Here is a 27,500-nt window from a genome sequence, read left to right as displayed (position 1 = left end):
AACAATGGACCACCTGGACAGGGATCACACCTCCACTACACAATATAATATGGCCCTCTTAAATTGTAGATCCCTACCCAAACACTGCACGGAGATAGTTGAGGAACATAAGTTGGATGTCTTATTTTTAACTGAAACGTGGCTACAAGCACGGAACGATCCAGATATTGTTCACGCTCTTCCAACAGGGTTTAATATCTGCAGAATGGATCGCTGTATAGGACGAGGTGGAGGCTTATCCATTATTTATAAGGACACCTACCGATGTCGTCTTCTCCCATCGGTATTTAAAGAAGGGGAAAATCTCACCTTCTCTCTAGAACTGTCCTCTACTGATTGTCTATCAGTCATATTAATCTATCGCCCCCCCTCAGATGCTAAATGAGTTTATCCCAAAATTGATAGATTTGGCCTCAGAACAAGTGGTAACTATGGCCAATTTTACTATTCTTGGAGACCTAAATATACATTTAGAGGATTCCTCTCTTTCCACTACTAATAATCTTTCATCCGGCCTCCAAGCCTTAGGTCTGGACTTAAATGCATCCTCCCAACACACGAAAAAGGTCACCTTCTTGACCCCATATTTAGTAACTTACATAATCTTGCCTCAGGAGACCCAATCTCCATACCGTGGTCTGACCACTTTTTAATCCCCTTATTCTGGGTTACTAAAAACACTCGAGGGGCACAACCCCCTAAAATAATGTGGGATCGGAAATAGGATAGGTTACCCCTGGATAAATGGCAAGCATCTCTAATAGCCACGAAGCCCATAGTAGGAACAAACATTGAAGAAGCAAACACTAATTTTAATACCTGGATCCAAGAAACATTAGATATGACCCTCCCTAAAGTCATTACACAGAATTGCATTAGGAAAAATCCGGCTCCCTGGTTTAGTCCTGAATTGGGAACATTAAAGCAATCCTGTCGTAAGTTGGAAAGACGTTGGAGACGAGTCCCCTCATTAGAAACAAAACAAACATACAGAATAGCTATCAGGAGCTACAAAAATGAAATCAAGAAAACTCAGGCAGGGGGGGAGGAGCCAAGATGGCGACCGGAGCGGACGTGTAAGCTCCCGGCTCCGCCAGCCCTTGAGCCCCGCATCACTATCCTGCCTGCCATCCTGCCCAACTCACCGGCTGTTCAAGCGAGGACGACGCGCTGATATCGCCCATGTCTTTCCGGACTCTCAGCTCGTCCGGAATGTTGAGATAGCCTGGTGCCCGTCCCGACGCCATTGCCCCGAAGTAAATCGCCGCTGGATGCCGGACCTCGGCGGAGCGGAGACGGACAACCTGCCTGCAGGGCGCTCACAACCTGAGAGAGGCTGCTTTCCCTGGATCGCGGATCACGGCGCTTCGGATGCCGTGGAGTGCTGAATATCGCGACTGTCACGCAATTGAAGGGAAGATCGCACTGCACTCCGGCTCCTTTGTTCCGTGCTGGGAGAGGGCGGCTCGACTCCATTACGGGTTTTGCCGGACTTGGCTGACCGCCCGTTCGCCCTGACTGCCTGTTCTTGCCGGCGGGGGCTCCTCACCGGCGACGCTGAACTGCAACTCATGGCGGTGGGAGACGGGGCAACTGCTGATCCATGTCGCACCCCCCCATGTTCCTGTGCCTGGCTTGTGGGCGCTATGAATGTTCCCGCTGTCCCGCGGGATGGAGATGGACGTCCGCCCCTGCCCTGTGCCTGTGCCGCCGTGGCCGTGCCGGGGATTAACGTGCCTACATCTACCTGTGTCGCAGGCATGGGGGGCACACAGCCTACCCTGTCCTATGGCGATGTCCTGTTTGCCCTATGTGAACTGCGGGCGACGCTGCTACAAAACTCCCAGGGGCTAAGCGAGAGACTCGACGAAATTGCCCTCGACCTGGCGCAGATTCGGAAGGACTGCTCTCAGCAACAATTGTTCACTCCCGTGATGGTTCCTGCGACTGCTACTGTGTTGCCAAGTGTTTCCAGCGGTGCTGAGTTTCGTGATGCCTGGACTGGCGCTTGCAGACGATCGTACACCGACTCTGCCTGTGATACATTGTTCCCACATTCGGTGACTGCTCCATTGTATTCGTTGCCACTACCGGCGGTGGGACTGCCGGCTAGGCGACTTCTGGCCCCCTTGAAAACTTTCTCATCAGAGCCTCCGTTTTTTCCCCTGTTGTATTGGTTTTCTCAGGACAATTTTGTGACTCTTTTGACTGTGACCAATGCATTATCGGGTATGTGGCGCCGTCCATCTTATACTTGTGAGTCTCCCCCTTCTTCTTTGCTTCCATCTTGTTTCTTTGTTGTAGAGGGGGTCGACACTCGTCGAGGGATGTGTACTGAAAGGCGTCCGAGATCGGGCCAGGGTTAGGCAGTTTCTCTGCTGTATTGCTCTCTTACCTGACGGGGGTTGGGTTCAGAATGCTATGTGGAGGGACTGTATGGATCACACGCAGAATGCAGCTTGATTTTTTCCACCTGGTTTGGTGTTATTAGATATTGCTTAGCTCTCGCTCTCAAAGCATCCTTTGTGACATTGCAATCTTGTTTATGGCATAGTCGGCGCTACAACTGGCTATCCTGGTAACTAGTGAGCCGTCGGCTCTGTTGCATTCTCTTGGGTGCCTGACTTGCCAACAATGTTCATTGGGACAGGGGGGTTGCTTGTGAAGGGTGGCGTCCATTTCGCTTTTCTTTGTCTTTGCGCTGCCTGGGGCGGCCATCTTAGTCTTTGTTCCAGCTAGGGCGGGCTCCGGGCGGGTACCACGGTGTAGTGGTCGCTTGCGACTTACATGGAGCTAGGGGTTTCCGGGTGCTAACTTTTGCTGGCCTATTTGATGCGGTCTATAATTGCGGCGCCTTTTTGGCACGTATCTACGCTACAGCTCCTCACATTTATTTTGCTCTTCTTGTCTATCCTGGCACCTTCGATTGTGAGATGGAGCTGCTCATATCCTGTTGTCTATTTTACAGATGGGGTGGTGACTCATGGGCTCATTCCGCGTCCTGGGTGTACCTGATTTTGTTCCCCCTTTGATTTTATGGCCTTTGACTTTCTCGATTCCAATGGCGTAGGAACTGCAAATGGCTGGGTGTCCGGGAGATCTGTTATTGTACTGGCTCCTCCCCTCCTTCTCTAGTGGGAGTTCTGGGACAGATTTCTTTCCTTGCTCCCTATATCACTGGTGAATATTTTTCTTTGCCTCTTCTTTCCTTTCTCTCTCTCTACTTCTCTTTTCTTTCTAAATTTCGGGTTTTTGGGGCGACAGACACTCTGCTGGGGGGGGGGGCAGGCCGTAGCCTCTGCATGTGTGTAGGGTGGGGGATTACATTTAATTTTTGTTAGTTTCTATGGTGCCTATGTATGATCTTCTTTTATGATTTTCTCTTTTTCTGTTCTGGGTCTGTGACAGGGGTTTAGTAGGGAGTGGGTAGCGCTGTGGGTGGTACGTAAATGCGAACTGTTTCCCCTGTTGATTTGTACAATACTACCAAGTTAACGGGGTGTTCTTCACTACTGTTGTTTCTTCTTGATGCTGCCTGCCCATGTTGTGAAGTTAATGTATGGACTCAGTTCTCCTTGACTCTATTCTTCACCGATTTATCTTTAGATTTAAAAATTTAAAAATTTTAACCTTCAATGCTCCTTCTCCCTAGCGGCATGATTCCGTTCATTGTAACTGTTGTTAATTGTAGCTGTATTGCCTGATGGCGCTGGGGAACCGTATTGCTTGCTCCTGTGCTTAAAAGTATCGTGGCCGGCCTGACGGTTGTAGGCCCGTATTTGTTTCATTTTTCATGCACAATAGAGGTTTTCAAAAATTAAAAAAGAAAAAAAAAAAAAGAAAACTCAGGCAAAATTTCATGAGGATAAAATAGGTACTGCAGCGAATTCCCCTAAAGAGATATTTCGAATAGCTAAATCATTGATTACCCCGCCACAACCCCTTCCTTCCAGTGAAGGAGCACTTGAATGCTGCAATCAACTAGCAATATTCTTTAAAGAGAAAATAGAGATGATATATAATGCCTTTTCCTCTAATCAAGTTGACCCAGAACATAATAACACCGCCGATCTAACTCATGGTCCTGCCTTGGACCATTTAAATCTCTTAAACTTAGAGGCACTTGATGCAATTATCAGTAAAGTTGTCTCAGGCTCTCCACTGGACGTAGCTCCACCTAAACAGATAAAGACAGCTATCAAAGCTGTCCAAACCACCATAATGAAGGTTTTAAATCTCTCTATATCAACATGCACAGTTCCTTACATGTGGAAATGCGCCATGGTGAAAGCATTAATAAAAAAAAACAGCTTGGACCAGTCCACACTATCGAACTATCGTCCAATTTCTCTCTTGCCATGGCTCAGTAAATTGTTAGAAAAACATGTTAATAATATCCTCACAGCCCATCTTGAATTTAATAATTTGCTGGACGATACTCAAACTGGCTTTCGTCCCAACCATGGAACAGAAACAGCCTTATTGCTAGTGACTGAGGAGGCTAGGAGACTGGTGGATGAAGGAGGAGGAGCTGCGATCATTTTGTTGGACCTCAGTGCAGCGTTCGACACGGTCAACCATTCCATCTTGATCAACCGACTCAGAATGAGCGGGGTGTCGGGCGCTGCTCTGAAATGGTTCACCTCCTTCCTCAGCAATCGCCACTTCCAAGTCTTTGAAGGAGGCGTAGTCTCATCAAGTCAATCTCTGGAATGTGGGGTCCCACAGGGATCGGCCCTAAGCCCAATGCTTTTTAACGTGTATATGAAGCCGTTGGCAGCTGTTATCCACCCATTCGGCATTAAGATCGTCAGCTATGCAGACGATACCCAATTAGTGGTATCCTTTGGCCACGATGGAAGATCGTCGGATAGGCTGGCACCCTGCCTTGAAGCAGTGGCCGGATGGATGAAGAACTCCTACCTCCGTCTCAATGGAGATAAGACGGAGATTATGTTATTAGGTAACCCCTCCCCCGCACCACCGATTTCCATCTGGCCCGCATGCCTAGGACCAGCCCCACCACCTAAGCCGTATATAAAGAGCTTGGGTGTGTGGCTTAATGACAAACTTAATCTCAGTCATCAAGCCACTGTTTTATCATCAGCATGTTATGGATTGTTAAGGATGTTACGTAAGGTTCTTCCTCTTCTCCCATTTGAAGCATGCAGGATCATGATCTAGGCGTTGATCTTATCTCAGCTGGATTATGGGAATTCCCTGTACCTAGGAACCCCACTGTCTACAATAAATAAACTTCAAGTGGTACAGAACAGCGCTGCAAGATTACTCCTGCAAATCCCGAGGAGACAATCTGCCAAGCCTGCCCTTCGTCAGCTACACTGGCTTTCTATGGGTGCCAGAGTTCAGTTTAAAGCATTATGTATAGCCCACAAAGCTATCTGGAAAACAGGTCCCACCATTCTCCACCCAATGCTATCACTTTACCAACCATCTAGATTTCTCTGTTCCAGCAACCAATTTTAGCAACTACCAGGAAGGTAAAAAAAAGCTAGGTGGGGAGGTCGCTCCTTTTCATACCCAGCGGCCAAGTTATGGAACGCTCTCCCTCAGCTAATAAGAGAGACCCGCAGTCTAACTGCCTTTCGTAAACTCTTGAAAACGCATTTATTCGACCGATAATCTTGCCATAACTCCGTGATTGCTACTTCTTGGTTCTGAAGCGCTACGAGGCCTCCGGATAGTATAGGCGCTACATAAATGTTTTTTCATTTCATTAAATTTTTTCTTTTCTTTTCTTTTATGATGTATTCTCTTATTGTAAACGATCCTCCCAAACTTGAGATGCAGTAACCCATCTGAAATGTTTCAAAAAGTCCATCTACAGTCTTTCCACACCCCTTCGGAAGAAATAACACAAATTTGTTCCATGGGTTCTGAAGATAGCTTCAAAAGAGGCCTTCTAATTTCCTAAAGTTCTCATGTGACTTCAACGTGACTGATTTAGGTAGCTCTTGCCATTGGTTTAAGAGTGCTGGACAGTGATTTCACATCAGCCTGTTTGATGCATTTTATTCACATGGTCCATACACATGTTCTTCAGTAACCGTAACCACAGATGTTATCTGGGAAAGCAAGAGTGGTCGTATTGTTTAGTGCAATATTTGCCGTCACAACTCTGTAGACAGTACAGGCATGCTTATAAAGCTATAGCCCACCAAATTAATGACAATGACTTTCTAAATCATTTATGCACCGGTGTTTCTTCTTCCATGGAGGGGACAAAATCACCATTGGGGATAGGATATGCTTTTCTCATGGAATTAAATGAGGATGGGATGTACCCCCTTCAGGATCAAGAAGGCAGCCTCAATGTAAAATATCAACAAGCTTATGAGATTATCTTGAAACAGTAAATTTTGTGAGGCTGCCTCTCATCAGGCAGTTAAGGTAGCTGGCATCATTTTCCTGTTCTACTAGTTCTGACCAATCAACCTTTGGCTTTTCTGGCGCCAAACAACCCTCCTGTTGACTGATTGGTGTAGGTTACAATTCGGCTTAGATCATATCTTCAGCATTAGCTGGGAAGCCAACAGGGTTGACTATGCCCAAAAGAACAGTCATATTTCTGTGGATTCCTTATCCACACCATATAACTTCTTCAGTGTTATGTAGCAGATCACATTTACATCATATAATAAATCTAGGTAGATATCAGTATACTAAGAAATGATCACCAAGAAATGTTTCTTTATTCAACGATTGTGGTCCATGCCAACATGAATGTAACATGACTGTGGTGAAATCAAGCAAACCAATGATTAAAGACAGAGGTATATGGTGATGAAACAGGCAGTTCCCAAATCTAGTCGACCATCTCGATAATAAGATCACAATAGCAAATCGAAGAATCAATAAGTATTGCAGAAACACAATTCTTCATATACGCAGACACACAGTTCTTATCTCTGTTCTATGACGTGTAATACATCAAACAGGACTGTATTTAATTTGGAAGAAAGAAAAGCCTTGATATGTCAACATAAGACTACATTCTGTATACTGCATATTTTAGCCCATAAACAAGCACTTGCGAGCTTCTTTGTTGTGGCGAAAAGAGGATCAATGAGAAGCACTGCAAGACATTCACCTTATTATCCACCCAAGTTTTTGCATCGTTATCACTCTAGTCACAGACCTGCATAACCCTCCTTTAAATGATGGGCTTCACTGACGTCTATGGGATCACCCTGAAAACACTGTGGGGCATATTATCAAGGACCGGTGTTAAAATTATCGCCGTTTTATCGGCAGGAAACTGCAGATAAAACGTCGATAATGGGCTTGATAATACGCCCTTGTTAATTCCCATAGAAGCCCATGTTCTGACGTTAACATGGGCTTCTATGAGAATTAACAAGGGCGTATTATCAAGCCCATTATCGCTGTTTTATCGGCAGTTTCCTGCCGATAAAACGGCGATAATTTTAACACCGGCCCTTGATAATATGCCTATGAAAATTCATGCTCTTCGGAGAGTCAATGTTTGAGAGTCAAGCTGTTTGCAGCCTTTGCTCTAACGTTAGATGCTTGCACCATCCCGCAAATTGTGTAATTATGATCTCTGAACAGAACAACTTCAATGCTCCAAAGTGCAGGCGGTACCAGGATAAAACTTTAAAAGAGCAGAAAGTGTGCACCATCTCTGGGTCTATCCTGTTGTTGAGGCATTTATTTTTAAAAAACGTAAAATGTAAATGGTTTCGTTAGGTTTACTGACATGAATGCATTTATAGGCTCAGTTCTCAGCGGGAGAGATCTGAAGAGCATAAGGCCGGCCTTCAAGCCCTAAGTATGGCCTGCTGAGAAACTAGAAGAACACAAGTATTTAGGATTTGGAATTTGTAAGTTGTGAAACCAAGGCTGAAGTAATTCAGTCAGAGACATTTAACAGGGTCATATGAATGACTGGGAAAAAGTACAGCGTGATCAATGTACAACATATTTCGTTTTGGGTTCATGTCAGCAGTAATCGCTTCATTGCCTGAGCGTCTTCCTGCCTGCTAGGTCCCTATCTTTAGATGGAGCTTTGCTCTCTAGCTTCATTTGGTTTTCAGGATACCTTTTCTTAGACTTTGTTCTTTTTTTATGCTTTGTCTTGTGTTGTCTTGGAACTCATCTGCTGTAAGGTGTTATCCATTTTGTATGTATTTCAGGACAAGTATAGCAGTCTCCGTCACCTTTAAAGAATACCCTTAGTGCTTTTCTCTTATTTAAGAAGTACACTGTTTCCAAAGTAAAGGTGAAAGACCGAACGTACAGATATTAATAGTTAATTACTGTAGATATAATCTTACAGACATGTCCAAGAACGACAATCTATTGAAACAGGTTGGAGTCGGTACAAAAGAGGCCAATTACTAAGTGGATACAAGTCACTGAAGGAGGCTTGGCCTGGTTCACACTTGAAACTTGGATGTCTTCGATTGAAGATCGTTCCGCAACCTTCTGGCAATATTACCTCCTGCGAAGTCCCAAGATGTGTCTGGAAGAGTCTTTTTCCCATGATTATCTTGATTGGATTAAATGGTAGAATCCCAGACACCGCTCACCAAACAATTTGACAGTAGAGAAGGAGCACTTCTGATGCATTTTATCTGCATCTGCGGTAATAACCACAGAAACGGAAAGACCCACGGTTGTAGCAGACGTACACAAGAGCGCAAAATAATCGCGACTGAGAACCTGCAAAGAAATTAAATACTCTTAAACCAATAAGCAATGGCTTCCATCTTGAATCATATATACGTCTTGAAGAAGTTGGCACAAATAAATGTACAGTGATTTATTAAACATTTAAGACACTTGTATGTTGTGTTATACCATTGACCATGACTAAGTGTTGCTGTGAAGTGGTCGTCGCATATGTCCCTCGTGCATACTCAACTTTTTATGTAAGATATTTTCTGCTTTTGCCTCGTATTTTGCTCCTTCCTCTCTCCCTTTCTCCGACTGCTTTTGCCTCATTTTCACTGCTTTCTCCTTCCTCTCCCCCTCTGTTCTGAGTGCTTTCTCCTGCTTATGCCTCGTTTTTCACTGTTTTTTCGGCGAAGCAGCTTGCAACTTCAGCACCTCACAGATGATTTGCAGCTCTTTATAAATCCTGATTGATTGATTAATTGATCACCACTATTCACCGCCACTCGCACCACTCTCATTCTGTCCTCCATGCTCTCCCTCTGACCTCCCTTGCCCACCTCTTCGCACCCACTCTCAATATCACCTTTGATCTCCTGGCTCACTTATCTTTCTCACAACATCCTCACATTCCTCCTCTCACCCATATATCCCATTGTTCTACCTCTCTCTCGGCTTCATCTACAGGGCCCTCCGTCCATGTGAAAAGGCACACTTCAGGCTGCCTACAGGGCTACAAGGCCATGACCAGGACAGAGATGTGGTCATCAGTGCTCGGACTCACAACCATACCAACCAACCACGCAAGAAACCTGGGAATCTTTCTTGATGACGAGCTCAGCATGATAACACAGATCAACGCGTACAGCTCCTCTGCTTCCAAATATTCCACATGCTCCTCAAAATCTTCAAGTAGCTACCCCGCAGCACCAAACGCACCATCACGCAAACCCTCATCCCAAGCTGATTAGACTAGAGCAATTCACTGTACATCGGAATTCTCAACCATCTCCTTCACCAACTACACACCATCCAGACCACTGCAGAAAGACTCATCCTCGACCACCCACGACACACCGACATTACACCACATCTCAAAAGGCTCTCGCTCCGTTGTAGGTTGAAGCCACAAATTCCCTAACAACGCATGCCTTGACAATGCGGTCTTAATAACGACCGTGTCTCAACCACGCATGCTTTTCCCAGGCATGCCTTTACAACAAATTTAGTTGTAATGGCATAATTGGTAAAATCATATGTGTCATTAAGATTATGCCCTAGCACCTGCCCTGAGTCCTAAAACCCAGCTACCTGCCCGGAGTTCTACCCCGAAACCAGCCCTAAAAATAGCCCAACCTCTTGCCCTAACTCCTAAAAGCGGACCCCAGCCCTAAAAGCAAATCCCACCCCACGCCTAAAAACCACCTTAGCCCCCTGTGCCCTGAGCCCTAAAACCCACACTGAGTCCTAAACCCCCCGCCCTAAACCCTAAATTCTTGACCCCAGATCTAAAAAACACCTTCCCCCCTAAACCCTAAAACCTTGACCCCCCATATTTAAAAAAATATCCCAGCCCCACGCCCTGGCCCTAGGCTATCCCGACCCACCCCAGCCTGCCAAACTACCCCGACTCACCACCAAGCCCACAAAACTACCCTTGACCCTCCCAGGCCCCACCCTATAATCAAACACACAAAACTACCCCAAACCTACCCCAAGCCCACAAAACTGCCCCCGGCCGACCCCAGCCCACAAAACTACCCCAACCCACAAAACTACACACAATTCACCCCCAGCCCACAAAACTACCCCGACCCTCTAACCTCCCACCCTAAAAACAAAGCATACTCACCAGCTCATTTCCGACCTGCAGACTAGAGCGCTAACTACCACGGTCGTCTAAACCATGCATATGCGTGGTAAAGGCACATGCATGCTTTAGGGGTTCATTGCTACGCCTGTGTTGTTCAGCCATGCGTTGTACTGATTACGTGGTTTAGGCTGTTTCCCCTCTGGCTCCCATATATAAATGCAGCCAATTCAAACTCCTCACACACGCATACAAGGCACTGCACAACATTGGACCTACATACCTTAACAACCACCTTTTTCTTTCACCAACACACTAGACACCGGGCTCAGCCTCAATTTCCCTCATGCCCACCTTCCACGTCCACAAAAACAGAACAGGAGGTCTAGCATTTTCCTAAATCACACCCAAGACCTGGAATAAACTCCCTCTACACATCAGGGCAGGGCCGGACTGGCCGTAGCGGGCACCGGGCAATCGCCCGGTGCGCCGCACGGGTGGGGACGGTTTTGGGCCCCTGGGGGCCGATTTTGTTACAGGGCCGTTTTTGCAGCAAAGCTGCAAAATCGGCCCTGTAACAAAATCGGCTGGAACCCCGCCCTAGCAAAGAGCTCGGCGGCACCCCCAACCCCCGAGGGGGGGAGGATGGGCCTTCTCCTCGCGGTTTGAAATCCGCAAGAAGCTGAAGACCTGGTTCTTTGACTAATGATCCTGGGCTGACTCCCAACACCCGAAGTCCAATGCTTATACACCTGCTCCAGCGCCTGGGCACACACATGGGTGAAAAGCAGTACTAACCAGATCATCATAACATAGCTACGAACACTGAGTAACACAACAGATAACAAGCTGCAATTAATCAAATGATCATCGTCAGATCACCCTTACCTGTGCTTTCCGGTGCCCACTGGATGGGCACGTTGCTGCAGAGCACATTGATGCTGTGCCCCAAAACTGAGCGGTCTGCCACCGGCTCTTTTTGCACGGTGTAGGAGAGGGTGGCTCCATCCGAGCCTGCGCTGCCACCAGAAGTGGACTGTTTCTACAGATTGGTGGAAGGAAGATGGGAAGTAGGAAAAGGGCAGTTTGGACATTATATTAGATTTAAAATAACACACATTGTCATCATTCCAACAAGCTTTATCATTTCCTAGCAATTACGTCTCATTTCCTCCTTTTTGTGGATGTGGAATTCGAGGTAGGCAACAACAATAAAACGAAACCATCAAATCACTCACTGCACAAAACAAAGCATAACCTATTACAGAGGGAGAGCACCATAGCATGCTCTCCAGGGCTACTTTCAATGCATCTCAATGGGTGAAGTTGGCCATGGGTAATCTTTGGTAAAGTGCTGGAGAATCTTTCAATGTGCGTCCAGTTCGAAGATCTTCGGCTAATTGTATGCTCATGAAATTACGTTTCATGCTCACCTCGTGCGCAAGTAGTTGATTGGTCAGAGAAACACCCACAATTTCTTCTCCAGCTCATGTTAGTCACTGTAATGCTGGTCTAAAAGACTGCAGCTCTAAAGTCAACAATTATTATTTTCATCAGATGTGATTTATGCTTAAGACTCAATCTTTGATCTTTGATGTTTAGTAGCCAGTTTTTAGTACAATAGGGCTAACATGTCTGGCTACCTGCAAAGCACAAATATGAAATTCACTTGTCATCGTGATCTGGTAACTTCAAGCCTACTCCTGAGATTTTCCAAGGCACTCTAGAATAAATCGATGTTCTTATTCTTCTCTGTAGTAGTAATAGCAGGGATGTCAAAGATTCCATGACAATCTTTTCTTTGGGAAGTCACAGTCATGCCACTCTCAGTCAATCCCTTGCCTAATCCCCAATGTAAGCTCAAAAATCTCAGCATGGCACTCTCCTGGCTTGGTCCCAGCTGCCGTTTTATGTCACAATATCATCCCTTGAAACATCTGCAATACAAATATTAAACAAAGTGTAGATTTTCTATTGTTAACTCCGCCAAAATGATATTTCAGCAGTTGAAACACAATGAAGAACGCCGGTTGCTGAGCCACCTATATTGTATTCCTTCCATCTTGTGTAACTTTCATTCTTCCAACCATTCTTCAATTCTCTGATATTTTCCTGAATTTACCTAATCTATGGGTGTAAACATTCCCCTCTCAATTATTTACGTATAACAGTTGAAGTATTTTTATAGACTCAGATTGTTAGGGACTTGTGTGACTTCACTATAACTTTATAAGTAAGTAAGTAAATAATGGACTTATACAGCGCAAACTAAGCCTAAGGACGTCAAGGCGCTAATGCAACTAAAAGGAAGCAGCGAACTAGACAACACGCTCATACTGAGTATGTGAGAAAAGCCAGGTTTTTAAGCTCCTGCGGAAGATGGAGTGGGAAGGTTGACCAGAGAGCTATTCCGGGAGAGAGTTCCACAGCCTTGCCGCAGTCAGCGTGAAGGCTCTATCTCCCCACCTGGATTTTCTAAACTTGGGGAGTGCTAACAGGTTTTTATTGGAGGAGCGGAGAGGTCTACTAGGGACATATGGCTGAAACATCGACTTGATGCCCTCAGGACCTAAGCCATAGTAGGCCTTATGAGTCAAGCAGAGGGACTTGAAAAGGATCCTTTGATCAAGAGGCAACCAGTGCAGGGACCTGATTGCGGCTGTGACTGGATGAAATTTTTGAAGATTCATCACCAGTCTAGCCGCAACCCTCTGCACCAAATGCAGACGTTGCACAGGACCCTTGTTAATGCCCAAATATAGGGCATTACAATAGTCCAATCTGGATGTTACCAGTGCTACCACAGCCTGCTTGCGTGCTTCAAAGGCGAGAAAGTGAACAATTTTTCGAATGACCCTAATAATGCCAAACAGGTGGAGATGGTCTTACTAACCTTGCACTCCATAGAAAGAGAATTGTCAACAATGACACTTAGATTGTTTCCATGAGAAACCGGACAGGGCCAGGCACCTAGGCTAGCAGGCCACCAGTCCGTAGACCAGATGTCCTGATTACTACCGAAGACAAGTACCTCTGTCTTGTCTCCGTTTAGTTTCATGTAATTTTCCACCATCCAGGAGGAAATGGCCTGAATGCAGAATTTAAAGTTAAGAGCAGAGTCCCTGATGTTATGGGATATGGAGACCATAATTTGGGTGTCGACCTACATTAAGCTCTCTTTCAGGGCATGCTTGTCATCAGGACTACATGAGTAAGGCTTGCCCCCTTTTTTAAACAATAGTCATCTTGTTACTACTGTTGTTCGGTTTGTCCATGACTCTTATACCAATTTGGAAGAAAATATGATTTCACTAGTACATAAGGAACCATCAAGGAATGGGCTACTCTGCCACCCTAACTTTTAAAGCGGTACAAAAGGGGGTGGTGATGGACGGAGCATCTGAACCAATCACACACTCACACCCAGTCAACAGATCTGGGTTTAATCCATCACCGTTCTTTAGCCCACTCTGCCACCCCAGTTCAGACATGGTCATATGCAAATCAGTCTGACCCTGTGTCGCCTGGGAACAGTCCAGCCCGAACTGCCAAGCCATGCCTTCCCTGGACCGGATTCAAACTTCCTAGGACCGGTTTCTGGCATTACTGCCGTCTTCAGTCAGGCTTGCTTGAATCCAGTGGCAAAGTGAGCAAGGGACTCACGTCTGAGCATACCCTGCCAACCTATGGCGAACAAAGAGGTACAAAAGGGGGTGGTGATGGATGGAGCATCTGAACCAATCAAACACTCACACCTGTCAACAGATCTGGGTTTAATCCATCACCGTTCTTTAGCCCACTCTGCCACCCCAGTTCAGACATGGCCATATGCAAATCAGTCTGACCCTGTGCCTCATGGGAACAGTCCAGCCCAAACTGCCAAGCCATGCCTTCCCTGGACCGGATGCCAACTTATGGCGAAGAAAGCGTTACAAAAGGGGGTAGTGATGGACGGAGCATCGAAACCAATCAAACACTCACACCCAGTCAACAGATCTGGGTTTAATCCATCACCTTTCTTTAGCCCACTCTGCTAACTTTTAAAGCATTTTACTTCAGTCTTCCTGTTGCTCCTTTAGTGTTTTGCTCATTCAGATCTTCTGGGTGTGTCACTGATGTTATTCAAGTACATGTCTAGCCTTGGAATTTAGTGATTCAGCCAACAAGACATTCTTTTAAATAATAGGCCATCTTCAAGATTGGTTGGGACAAATATTAACAACTGTAGGTGGGATTCTTGCCTGAAGCTGTTTGACCATAGTTAATCTCATCTCTGGGTGTAGGGTCTATTGTTGTCCAGCACCTGCCTATTTCTTCATAACTAGTTTTAAGTCTGGCCAACAGTAGTTTGCCTGTATCTACACTAAGAGTAATCTCCCTTTCAGATCACCCTCGCTCTGGTAGGTCACAGAAATCATCTCTATCATCATCCAGCATCCTATCAGTTTAGACATGTAAAACAGACTCTCAGCAGCAGCTTTTGTTTTCATACACCAATTGTTTACTCCGCATGAATATCTTCCTGTGAGGAGCAGAAGAACCCATCCCTGCTTTCGCATTCAATGAACGCCTTCAATAAAAAGAAACAGCGCATATCCTTCGACGGGACAGGCGCAGTTTTCAAAACAAATCATGCCCATTTATGAATTACCTGCAAAGATCCCTTGTGTCACTGCCTGCTTCAAAGACGCCAAATGCACATATTGAGAAGGTGGAGGCTGTAACACTGGTTCAGCTTCGACTTTGATAATTAGATGACATCTCCTTCAGAGACGGCATCAGATCAATGATTGCCAATGCAGGTGCGGGTGATCTCACTTAGATATGGTAGGATGAGGGAATGTCCCTTTAATGTACTACCACCTTATAACAAATTGTAAGATGCAAGCGCATATTGTGACTTGGAAAGCCATCCTGATTACGGGTTTCTTTTACTGCCCAACCATGCAAAGATTGCCTGCTTAACTTACTTGCATTAGGTCTAATGGCGTCTTTGCTGTGCCGCTGATTCCGATCTGGTGCTTTTAGTGAGATGTACAATGGTATCATACAATCCCTTTTCTTTCTTAATACAGGGTCTCTCATTTTGCTCTCTACCATTGCCCTTGATCTTCCCATGGCCTTCTTAGACTGTTTCGTCATTCTATGATCATTTAATTTGATTGATAACTACTACCCCGTTACCCAACTCTCCTGTATGGCATGGGCATAAATTCATCAATATATTCGGGATAGTGGAAGTGACCTCTCATCCTTTGATCACCCAACTTCAAATACAGGCCAAACGCCGTGTCCTGCCCTTAGACCCTGAACAGCCTCCTATTTGCACAATGTGCACAAAGCCTGTTTACTTTCTGATCCTGCTGCAGTCTTTCTGAAACCTTAGGTAGCAAGGGGTTTGGCACAGGTAGCAGAGGACCAGCCAGGGGTGCTACAACTTGATATCCATGCTATCTGTTGACCTCTACAGCACATCTTCCATCTGGCATTTTCCACAAGGTACTTGAGTCTAGTCCATACTCTTTGATGTGGCTGTACTGAGTTACTCCTCATTTCTTTGACTTACTAGAGATATTAGCCATAGGACAGATGTTCTGCATGCTCAGATATCATAACATTAAAAGGTTAAGAACAAAAAAGAGGGTGGTCATGTTAACCTTTTTTCCCTCATATTGGGGGTTTCTACCATTAACTGGAGATGCATTAATATGCCATCCATTTGGAATGAAGCACACATCTCACCTTCAGGTATTACACTTTTTCCCCTGGCATCAGCTACTTGCATACAAATTGAAACATTGTCAATATACACACCTGGTAGATGATTGTATTCTTGATGTTTCATGACTATACAGGGTGATAAGACACTGTGTAGTCTCTGGGCATAAGGTCCCCTCTCCCAGGCCATTATTTGGAGTTTGGGAGAGGGGATACTCCGTGACAAACGTAGCGGATTTCCCATCCACTGTGTTACAAGTGCGCGGCACTTGCAATATGGTGCACTGGATATCCCCCATGTTCTGATAGAAGGTTTCTTCCACCAAAATCTAAATATGCCCCTAGTTGTATTAATTTACAATAGGTAGATCATTCACAGTGTCAGCTGAAAGATAGGCTCAGACTCCACCGCCCTAAAGGTACAACACTAGCTCCTCGAGGAACCCATCATCATCCATGTGTAGGTATTTAAGCTACAGTACTCACATGCAGGTCTTGAAAGCTCTTGCTGATAGCATCTAGGCTGGGGATGTTGCTCTTGATCATTTTGGTGAGGTAGCAGACCTCAGAGTTCATGCGGACGCAGATCAGGCTCTGTAAAAAGTGAAGGGAACATTGTGGTAAAAGACATGATGATCTCCAGGGGTAGTTTTTATATTTCTGCTACCTCTCCTGTGCATAAATTACAAGTGGGGATAGTTCACACAGGTAGAAGGTATTCGACTGAAGAAGAGTTGGTATATCTATTGTTCCATGACAGCAATTAAGCGTGGGACTTTCTAATTTCTGGGTGCAGATAATTCGGCTGTATGTGATTTCTTAGGGAACATTTTTATAGAATATGTTTATTGAGAAACCATTTCGCCAACATTGTTAAAAAGTCATTTTAAAGATTAACCGAATTTGCTATATCATACAAACCAATTTATGGAATGCCTTTTGTTTCTAAAGAGCCATGTGCTTGTGTTCCCTATTGTTTAATCTGTAAAAGCTGTAACATTCACTGCTGGTTGACCTGCAAAATATACAAAGGTCTTTCATCCTTACATCACCTGTGGGTATGTGTGTGTATATCTTATGTATCCTGTAAACCTGCCGACCCTTTATAAATACATATATAAATATATGTATGTGTCTATATATACATACTGTCAATATGAGGTTATGGTTACAAAGCAAAACCTAAAAAACACTCAGATTTCCCAGTTATTGTTCAGTACATTAACCACAACTGACACCGGCTTCATGCACTGCTTACGGCCGCACATTTTACATCATTCTGCATGTTAAGTGACATGATTTATGACGTCAGTGATGACATTTCAAATGAAATCATTGATGATATCACGGATGAAATCACACGATACTTGTGTTCACATTACTCTACGAACCTCAGCAAAGATTTTTTCTTTAAATGGTGTTTGCCAACCCCTTCAAGCATTCCCAGCTTGGGTTGACTGCAAAGCCCAGCCGTCTTTTTTTTTATTCGTGGACCTTGTAATAACGAGTTCCCAGATCAAAATGTGGCACTGTGGACTCGAAATGGACAACAGGAGCTAAAGCTTTCCTTGTCCAATGAGGAGCTTTTATTGTTTTAATACTTACACGAAACCAATAAAAGCACACTCCTTGAGTAAATGTGTAACTTTGTTTCAAGTTCCATGTAGTCCTGTTCAGCTGATTTTTCTGTTCCAAAGACCAAAATGGATGAACTTTTTTGGGGCGGAAAGTTTTGAGCAGGTTCATCAAATGGCACAAAGTTATAAAGTTGTTAAGAAAATAAGAAATGCCTTTCCTATGGAACCATGGAAACTAAGACAAGCCAGGCCAAACTATAACTTCATAATTTCATGGCGCCAATGTAAGTAATATACGAGTGTGAGAGGTACAGAGGCCCCAACCTAGACCTTGGAGAGTGAGTCGGAGAGCAGGTCACCCTCTGACATGGGTTGTATGTCAGTACAACGCATGCTTTGAGCCCGCATGCCATTACAACGCGGGGATTACAACGCAAGTCATTACAACGACTTGCGTTGGGGGGCGCTGGAAAGTGGAATAGTTTAATTTTCTATTCCAACTCCAGTCCCTGTGGATAGTAGGGAAGGTGTTGGATACAAAATTAAACTATTCACTATCCAACAGCGCCCTTCAGCGAAAGTCGTTGTAATCCCCGCGTTGTAAGGGTAGTGCGGGGTAATAGTTGCGTCGTAAAGGATGTTCCCCTCTGACATGGGGACTGAAAAAAGGTCAGTGACGGTGACGCCCCCTGGGGCTTAGGAAGTTAAGGGCAAACATTTTCGATTGTGTACATTGTCCAATGTTTTATTTTGTTTTTGAAATTGGGGGAACACTGCCTCAATCCTCCCACCTGGCATTTTTTGGGCAATTTAGAGCTGGGAGCCGAAAATTCATCATTACTCATTCCAACTTATGTCTTAGTGCACACCCACTGAACCCGAATACCAGAGTGCATGGTAAACCAGCAAACAGCCAGGGTACCACGGTTTAGGCACCAGAAGTGATTCTGTATACGAAGCAGCTGTAATCCTTCCAGGCCTGAATTAAAGCAACAATCTACCTGTTATAAGGTAGCAGGATGGGTTTTTAGACCCTCATCGCCATAAGATCCTTCAGGTAAGAGGGAAAGCTATCTGGACTTACGTTGGCATAGTCATAAAGAACGGTGGATGAGGAGTTTTGTCCAGATACGTAAAATGTCACCACATTTTCCTGCTTGTTGACTGTGGTCATCTGTTGGGATTCGCTGCCATCTGGGTTTTTAACAGTCATCTGAAAAATCTGAAATTATAAAGAACCTAATTAAGTAAATGTTTAAGTTATGCAAATATTTCTCTTTGAAAAATGACTATGATAATTATGAGTAAAGTTGTAAAGCCAGCACTGCAAGCCGCACCGTGAAATATTTTATAAAAAGACACATATTTGTTTTAAAATCAGTTATGACGCTTGAAAACGTAGAAACTTTGAAAATTAGTTTAGAACTCTTCCACAAGCAATTACAACTTTTTAATATCATAAATCACATGGTATTGAAGTTGAGCTTTTGCATAGAAACTGGAAGTTCATCCACTTGGGCAGACTATTTCTTGCTGCGGTTTCTTCTTTGCTGGAACTCGACTGAACGAATTGTGAGTTTTTTTTCTAGACAATTTAGTGGCCTCTGGTCATTCAATTTAGGTCTATAATAACTACAACAGCAACTCCACACACCCAGTACTTGCATTTTAATCATTACATCTTGATTGATAATACTAATATTACAATCCTCTTACTCAACATTCCCACACTGCTACGTTTTCCCAGGTTTCTTGATTAGAGCCACTTTGCCGCAAAGCTGATTGGAAGTGGACGAGGGTACGGAATGCAGCCTCAGGCACATTGAAACTGTCAGAGGAGGTAAACCCTGGTCTTAAAGGGACCTGTTTGTATCAGCTGATACTGTCAACATTTGGTGTTGATTGACCAAACCAAAAGTAGTGCAACATGTCCATGTGCAATGTAGCAGCACTTTGAGGGCCTACTACAATCTTAAATACAAAGCAACAGTAGGGTAGTTCAATACATCACCATTTTCCCATCCTTGGTCACCATTACTGTTCACAAAATACATGGACAAGGTATACACGCCGGCAACAGAGCATGTGGTGCTGCCACAATTGTCTCTGGTTGTTGAGAATTTCAGAGTACCTCTTGCTGGAATCAATGATTCTTACAACAAATAGCTCATTTTTATCCCGACAAATGTCAAGCGATTGGATGGGATGGGATAAAGATTTGAGAATTTCAAGTTAAAGGACAACATATTCATAATGCATTTTTACTGCTCAAAAGATATACAGTTCGCCAGAAAGCGTTTTATGAATTGGAGTAATCTCTGACTTCACGATGATTTATGGTGAAACTGGCCAGCTGATTTTGCTTCAAGTAATAATTAAAATCTGAAATTCTATTTTTCTTTGGGTGCTCCCCAACCTAATCACCACCACAAATAACCTGTGATCATACGAGACCAAACCAACCTTCCCCCAAAATCAGTGCAAATATTCTTAGGGCCTGATTAAGATCTTGGCGGATAGGATCATCTGTGAAAAACGTGAGGGATATCCTGTTTGTCGTATTACAATTCCTTTATATCCTATAGAACTTGTAATACAGCGGACAGGAACTCCATCAGGTTTGTGATGGAGTATCCCATCCGCCAAGATTGTAATGAGGCCCTTAGTTTCTTAAATTGGTCAGCTGTCTTCTTTAGAAAGATGGGTGTAGATTGATCAACCAAACTAAAGTTGTAGGCCAATAAAAAAAAAGTGCATTTACAGTAGCACTAAACAATGTTAAAGTCAGGTGATTAAACTATAAAATACTCAAACCGAGATTTTAAGAGGTGAAACACCAAAATTGGTAAAAATTGGATTCAGTTAGGTGCAATTAATTTTTGAAGTAAATTGCAAAAAGTTGCCAAGGAACAACAAAGTATCAATATTAATTGGATACATGGAAGTCAAATTCTTCCATGAGGCCTCTTCAAGTACTGTCCTTGGTAAATAACAATTTTATTCTCCTTCAGAGTCATATATGCCAATTGCAGTTTCAGCTTTCCCTCTCTGCTTTCCTGTCCTTACAACCCATGCCGCGACTTCCAACCCAGAGAATAACAAGGTGTGAGCTGGCACAGTGAGTCCACCTGGAGATGGTGCAGGCGATGAAGGGACTCCTTCCTTTGACCTCTCTTGTTCTTGGTCCTCCTCCGTGTGTATTTTATTTATGGACCGTGCTGACTTTTTCCAAGGCTCTGAGAGCCTTCTTGAGTATGTCTGGCTCCCTTGGTCTTATGCGCAAGGAGGTCCTCTTTTTCATATCTTGTCTTAAGGACTATGCCAACCCTTTCGGCCGGGGTAACAAGATTTAGTGCCATATTCGAAAATGTACTTGAATCAAAACTCATAGAGGAGCCAAAAATAAAAAAATATTATTTAAACGTAAGAAAACAATTTGTATATCGAAGATGATAAAGGAACTGCTTACTTAAAACTGAAAGGTAACTGCTGCACATACAAGTGCGTGTGCCCAATCTTTGAACAACAATGTGAGATCTTAGATTATTATAAGAGAGAAAGAAGGGTATTCATTTGCACCTAGAAGTAACCCTTTTTCAGGGTAAAGTGTACGTTAATTTCACTGCAGGGGCTCTCCCTATGTTGCCCCCCCTCCACTCAATATAACAAATTTTAAAAACTTGCTTTCGTGTTTTTTTGTTTTCTTTTTAGTTACTAAGCTAAGATGGATTAGTAACTAAAAAAAAAAGCTGCTGTGGCATTTTGTAGACGTGTGTCTACAAAATGACATGGTTCACTGCGTCATAAGCTTTTTTTCTTTAAACTTTGAGTCATGGCTAAAACCATTGGCTAAGTCAATAGGTCCCAAAGGTGAGACCTATTGCTTTGGTGATGCTTGTTTAGGGAGAAGAATATGTATCTTTCATTTGTGAGGAACTAGCTGTGTTCTGAAACTGTTGAGATATGTATTGTCAAATCATTTTGGCGGAGAGACTAAGCATGGGGTGGAATAGGAAAACAACCCCCTACATGAAATTTCCTGGATACAGAGTTTGTTACTTAAACATTGTGTGTTGTTGTTAGTAGGGAGCGACAACATAGGAGGTGTTCTTGCCTGATCACTGTGCAGACAGGCTAGCTCCAGGAATTTAGAGGCCATGGAGAGCCAGTAGACTGTGGAGGGCTGGCGTGCCTGAAGGGATCATAAGGACCTAGAGACAATAGGGCCAGGATCAAACAGGAGATACATGGATAAGCAGAGCTTTAAGGTACGAAATGTAAGTTCCTTTACATCTTGGAGGTGGAGGGGGACTGGTAGGCCAAAGGGTGTGTGTCTTTTTTATATGCTCACCTTATTTCTCTGGTATATAGTTCTTAAATACGTTACGTAAAAAAGCTTAGCCGTGGTCCAGTAAACATACAGTTTTTGCTGCTGTTTTTACAATTTCCAAATGCCTGGCCTATGTTTTTAATATATATCCCCACACGTGGGACCTCCAGGACTTCCTGTATGTCTGGGAACACCCTTTTCTTGGGTCTTATATTCCACTGGGCTTTTGGTATGGAAAGTTTTTCTGGAATGTTCTACCACTGTATTTAGCACTAGTTGGACTAAAACTTTGCTCAGAGGCATGCTTTTGTGTTTGTCGTTGGAGAAACAATACCTTAAGTTATGAATAGGGAATTGGCATATATTTGCGTACACAGAAAACTGTTATTTGCAAATGCATTTTTTTATAGTTGGGATTACTTCCAAAGGGCATTGCTGGGACTGAAATTATTATGAAAGACTAGGGAGTCATGAGGCACCAAGCCACTGCGGTATCCAAGCATCATCCCACTCAGTCATTGGCTATAAAATCTAGAGGCTGTCACTGGTGCAGCTGGCTGTTTCACTGCATCACATGCCATTTTCTGTGATAATGGGGAGCTGTGTATCATGTTAGCCGAGTCAGTATCTTTATGTGTTACAGAAAGGAAAAGCTCCAGGAGCTGTTTGTTTCTGCAGGATGAAAGAGCAGTGTCTCTGATGTGCCGTGGCTTCTCTCCCAGCGTGGGATTCTTTGTTGTTTTTCATGGTATGGCTTGTCATTGCAGCTGTCGCCAGACAATTATGTGAGGATCACTAGAGAGGGGCTTTCGCTCCGCACACGAGTTGGGAGCCAAGAATACATGTTTTGATTGGGCAGAATTTGTGTGCTTCCACCAAAAAAGTGCTTCCCTCTCACACAGCTGTGATCATTTGTTTATTTATTCACCTGCTTAAGCTTGAGCTCTCAAGGGCACACACAAATGACATTGGCATGCTATTAAACTGCCTTAGATAACTGGATAATTTATGGTTTCTTTGTCCAGCACCAGCACAGATGGGAGGAGGGCAGTCATTAACCTATGTCATGTTTAGGTCTGGCTTGACAGTGCAACTATCACCTGACCTTTTAACTCACATCAATATTCTTTTAGCTATGCTTCCACGCAAAAACATATGTATGCTCATGATATTCACTTGTAATGCTTCACATTAACAAACATTCCTTTAAAGCCAGACCTATTGACATTGCCAGTGCTTGTTCTTGGTGACATGGCTGCAGGGAACAGAGCACAGCATTGTAATGTAATGCTTTTGTGCCAGCAGACATATGGTGGATGAACCACCAGAGAAGGGTTTCTTATGGCAGATAAAGCAAAACTCACAATGTTGGAAATGAAGTGGCTTCTCGATGTACACAGGGCGCCAACTGATCATAGTATGGAGGAAGTCCCCTTCAGCACACCTCTAAATGAGTCCCATATTCTTTCAACATTTGATAATACTCACACTAAAAATCTGGAAAGAGAAACACCATCTCTGCAGGGTCAACCACGGTCACCATGACAAGTCTAGAGGTTTACGCATGATCAACAAGTTATGTTATCCGGCTGGAGAATTATCTGCAGATATTTAAGCGCCGAGACGCCCAAGGGCATTTGTTCGCGCTCTAGAAATGTTATTAATAAATAAATAAATAAATAAATGTTTATGTGGTCAAAGCAGCTCCATGGTGGAGGCTGTTTCAATGAAAAACACAGTCACAACATGTGTGCAATAACAGGTGGCATGTGGGACCTATCAGCCATTTATTTTTATTTTTTGAAGATAGACCCTGATGGTTACGTTTTGTCTTTGGAAAATAACAACTAATATCCTAAGAGTGCTGAGTGTTTCATCCCATCGCATGCGGTGGGGTGGGACATGTTTGCATTGTTTTCTGCCTTAGACAGCTATGATGTACATAGTGGAGCCAGAAAAAACTAAGGGGCATATTATCAAGAACCTCGTTAAAATTATCGCCATTTTAGCAGCAGGAAACTGCCGCTAAAACGGCGATAATGGGCTTGCTAATATGCGTTATAGAATTCCAATAGAAGCCCAGGTTAGATGTCCTGCACATCTAACCTGGACTTCTATTGGAATTCAATAACGCATATTAGCAAGCCCATTATCGCCGTTTTAGCGGCAGTTTCCTGCTGCTAAAACGGCGATAATTTTAACGAGGTTCTTGATAATATGCCCCCAGATCCTGATGCACTGGAAAGCCCACTCCTAAGCCTTATCCCTGGCAGCTAAACTATCAATGAAGCTTTCAGTGGCATTTGACATTTGTGTCTGAGAAGCAAGGCTAAACTGGCATCAAAAATCATTACTGAGTGTCTTATATTCTAACTAGAAATTATCAGGGGTACTCACCTTCTCAGTGTGGTCCTGAGTCAATTTGACTCCAATGAGGATTGCCGCCACCAGAATCAGAGAGAGGACGACAACCACCACAGAGATAATCACAAACTTCTTCTTCTTCTCAGGAGTCCAACCTCTTGGAGAGATGGAATAGACCTATGGAGAGACAAGTGGAGAGTTTTAGAAACAACCAGACCCTTCAGCGAAGAGCAAATTTTAGGGCCTAAAGGAGTCCTGAAGTCGGATCCACGGTGTGGGTACGCCCTGCTCACATAGCGCAACGTGAAGTATATGGTTGCTAATTCTTGAAAGACATAATTTCTGCTCAGAGACCTGATGGGCTAGAACACAGCTCTTGCTATTGAATCCCCTAAAATGCTCATACACAGTAAATGTGCTCAAATTGTTTTACAGCAGCGTTATATTAGTTCAGGTACTTATTTTTCTGCATTGTACTTCATGTATGCAAAGCAGCAATATGTTTTCTCCATTCAACCTAAGTTACTCGAATGCTAGAGGCATTGTAATTTGATGACTATTAACGACTGTGAAGCGGCAGAGCTATTTTAAGTGCAGTTCATAGACCACCTCACTCATCCATGCATAGCACTTTAAAGAGTGCCCAAATGTTAAGTTATCAGTGGTAGAATTTTTCAGTGTGTTCAAAAAGTTTTCGAAAACGAGTGTGTGCAAGCCTTTTGGGCTATAGGATTTTTGTAAAGGGTGAAAGGATGGGTCCTTGTCTGGGAATGATGCAAGGATTTTCAACGTTTATTGCCTTAACTGAAATAGACAGATTTCTGGCCTTTTGCAGTAATGTATTGAAACCATTAGGTGGTGCCCTAAGCTTGCCTTCCTTCCCCTTATGGAAACACCAACTTAGAACATCCTTTTCTAGCTCTTTTTCCCATTAGAGGTAAGGAGCATGTGGTCGAGAATATTGGCATCAAACAAAGCACCCTCACCATGACTTGGATTAGAGAGAAGAGTCTGTAATGAGACATAGAAATAAGGGAACACAGCACAAAATAACTAAAGGCTTTCTTTTGATGGCCTTTTGCCCGTTTAGTTCCAGAGGAGTTAGGCCCTTTCCCTGAATATAACAAAAAGACAAGCTCTTTGCATTAGTAGAGTTTACGTAAAATAGGTGATGAAATACTATCATTTGCGATTGTGAGTGATGTCACTGGGTCACTAAACAAGGATCTCCCCCATAAATGGTTTTACCCATACTTAAAATTCCACCAATCGAGGTGATTTCTCCATCTGAGTGAGTCTGCTTACCTGTGGGTTTTGAGGGCGGTGTTACCTGCCAAAGTAGGTGAGCACCTTCAAACTTGCAAGTTTGTGTGTATTCACAAACTCTTGCGAACTTGGATCTGGTCGGAGAAATAATTCTATTAAAAGCAAAAGCAAGGCCACATCTAGAGTGCGAATGAGAAGGGAAAACCGCTAAGAATGGTTTAGAGGAAAAGCTTTTCCTGAAGAGAAAATATTTTCTACATACAGATAAAAAAAATACAAGTTCAAAAGAGAAAATGTAGGTTTGTGTTTCATTTCTAGAAGCAGACATAGAGACTTGCGACATTTCTGCTTGCGTAAACATTTACGCTTGCGAGTACTCCTGTAAATCTGCGCCAATCATCGCTTCCCATGAGCTCTAGAAGTCCTTATGAATCCCTAGAAAATCAGTAATTTGCTCAGTTCGTAAGCTCGCAAGATTAAATTGACAAGCTTCCAACCGGGGCAACGCTAGTGTTTCCATCCCCTGTGACCATAGGCTATAGATGTGGCCCGACGAAGAGTATTCACATTCAGAACGCAAAAACATATAGGAAATCTGTATATAGGTCCACAGTAAAAAAAAGTATTTTAAACTATGAAATAAACTTCCCAAATAAAAAAGAAGAAAACAACTTACTGGAGGGGACTCCACCAGGTCAATCTTGCTGCCTGTCTCCATCCTCTGGCCTCTGTCCTTCTCTGCTGGCCTCAGTCCTCGTCAGCTTTCAGAGAGGGGTGCTGCCTTCCACCTGGGCGACCCCATTTTATAGCAGGTGCACCAGGAACCACTCAAAGGTTTGGCAAGAGGCTTGGCATCTGTTTGAGGAGGTGTGACTGACGAGGGGTTTTTTAATAGCCGTTTCTTGACAGAAACAAGGAACTAAAAGGAATGTGTTGCATTAAAAGGTTTTTTCCCGGCAGTAAAAAGAAATTGTTTTTGATGGTCAAGTAAAGGGCGAGACTAGAAACAATGAGACTAGAAAGAAAGACCTGACAATAGGGAGAACGAGCGAACAGGAGAGCGCCACCCTGAGAGCTTGAGAAGAGGAATGAGGGTGCGGCTGTGGGCTCAGATCTCCAAACATGCATACTGCAAAACATATAGGCAGAGACAAGTCCGTTAAAACTACGGGGCATTTTTACAAGAAAGTGGCGGAGTACAGGTTAGCTGCAAAATTGCTAACGCCGTGCTCAGTAAGTTTAGAAACACAGGCATGCGCTGTATTTACAATAATACAGCACTTCCCTGTCTCACAAGAATGAACTTCTTTCTCAGATATGTACGTCAAATTATCAAATATTAATGAGTTCTGCATCACTGGGTAAGCTGACATCTGAATTCCTCCTAGTCAAACCAGAACCTAAACTTGAGGAATTTATGGACTTAATCGAACCCCCAGCTGCCCGAAAGCTCTACCTACAGTTAAGGCATGGCACCCTTCCAGTTAGGTTCTTTACATCTAAATGGTCAAATCCCAATAGTGAAACTTGCCCAGCTTGTAGCTACAAAACTGAGAACGTAACCTACGTACTGTTTTTCTGCCCTGCCTACTCTGCAATTAGAAAACGTTGGCTAATACCCATTTGCAAGAACTTGGGACTTTTGCACTTTACACAGGCATGTAGGATAATGGCATATGATACACATCCACCCATCGTGTTCGCAGTCTCCCGTTATTTATTTAATATGTGACGCAGGAGATTTACCTTTTTAACTTGATTGTTGTATATACAATTT

General features: G+C 43.7%; 1 protein-coding gene across 1 annotated transcript; it reads right to left on the bottom strand.

Moving 5' to 3' along the window:
* Positions 1-6,694: 6,694 nt before the first annotated feature.
* SFTPC (surfactant protein C) lies at positions 6,695-26,554 on the bottom strand. Its single transcript, XM_086959227.1, has 6 exons — positions 26,400-26,554; positions 24,491-24,634; positions 18,848-18,985; positions 16,673-16,780; positions 11,357-11,510; positions 6,695-8,706 (listed from the first exon to the last, which is right to left on the bottom strand). The coding sequence occupies exons 1-6, from the start codon at positions 26,439-26,441 to the stop codon at positions 8,615-8,617; spliced, it is 678 nt and encodes a 225-aa protein (XP_086815353.1). The 5' UTR covers positions 26,442-26,554; the 3' UTR covers positions 6,695-8,614.
* Positions 26,555-27,500: the final 946 nt, after the last annotated feature.

Source organism: Lissotriton vulgaris, chromosome 2_2 (assembly GCF_964263255.1).
Source record: "Lissotriton vulgaris chromosome 2_2, aLisVul1.2, whole genome shotgun sequence".
Taxonomy (NCBI): Eukaryota; Metazoa; Chordata; class Amphibia; order Caudata; family Salamandridae; genus Lissotriton; species Lissotriton vulgaris.
This window is presented reverse-complemented; position numbering and strand designations above follow the sequence as displayed.

Bases quoted from the DNA above. Each gene is read 5' to 3' on its own strand.
- SFTPC (XM_086959227.1), bottom strand. From the start codon at position 26,441: ATGGAGACAGGCAGCAAGATTGACCTGGTGGAGTCCCCTCCA. The intron at 16,781-18,847 runs GTAAGTCCAGAT...CACTTTTTACAG, and splicing joins TTCTTTATGACTATGCCAAC to AGCCTGATCTGCGTCCGCAT. The intron at 8,707-11,356 runs GTAAGGGTGATC...ATTTCTTTGCAG, and splicing joins GTGGGCACCGGAAAGCACAG to GTTCTCAGTCGCGATTATTT.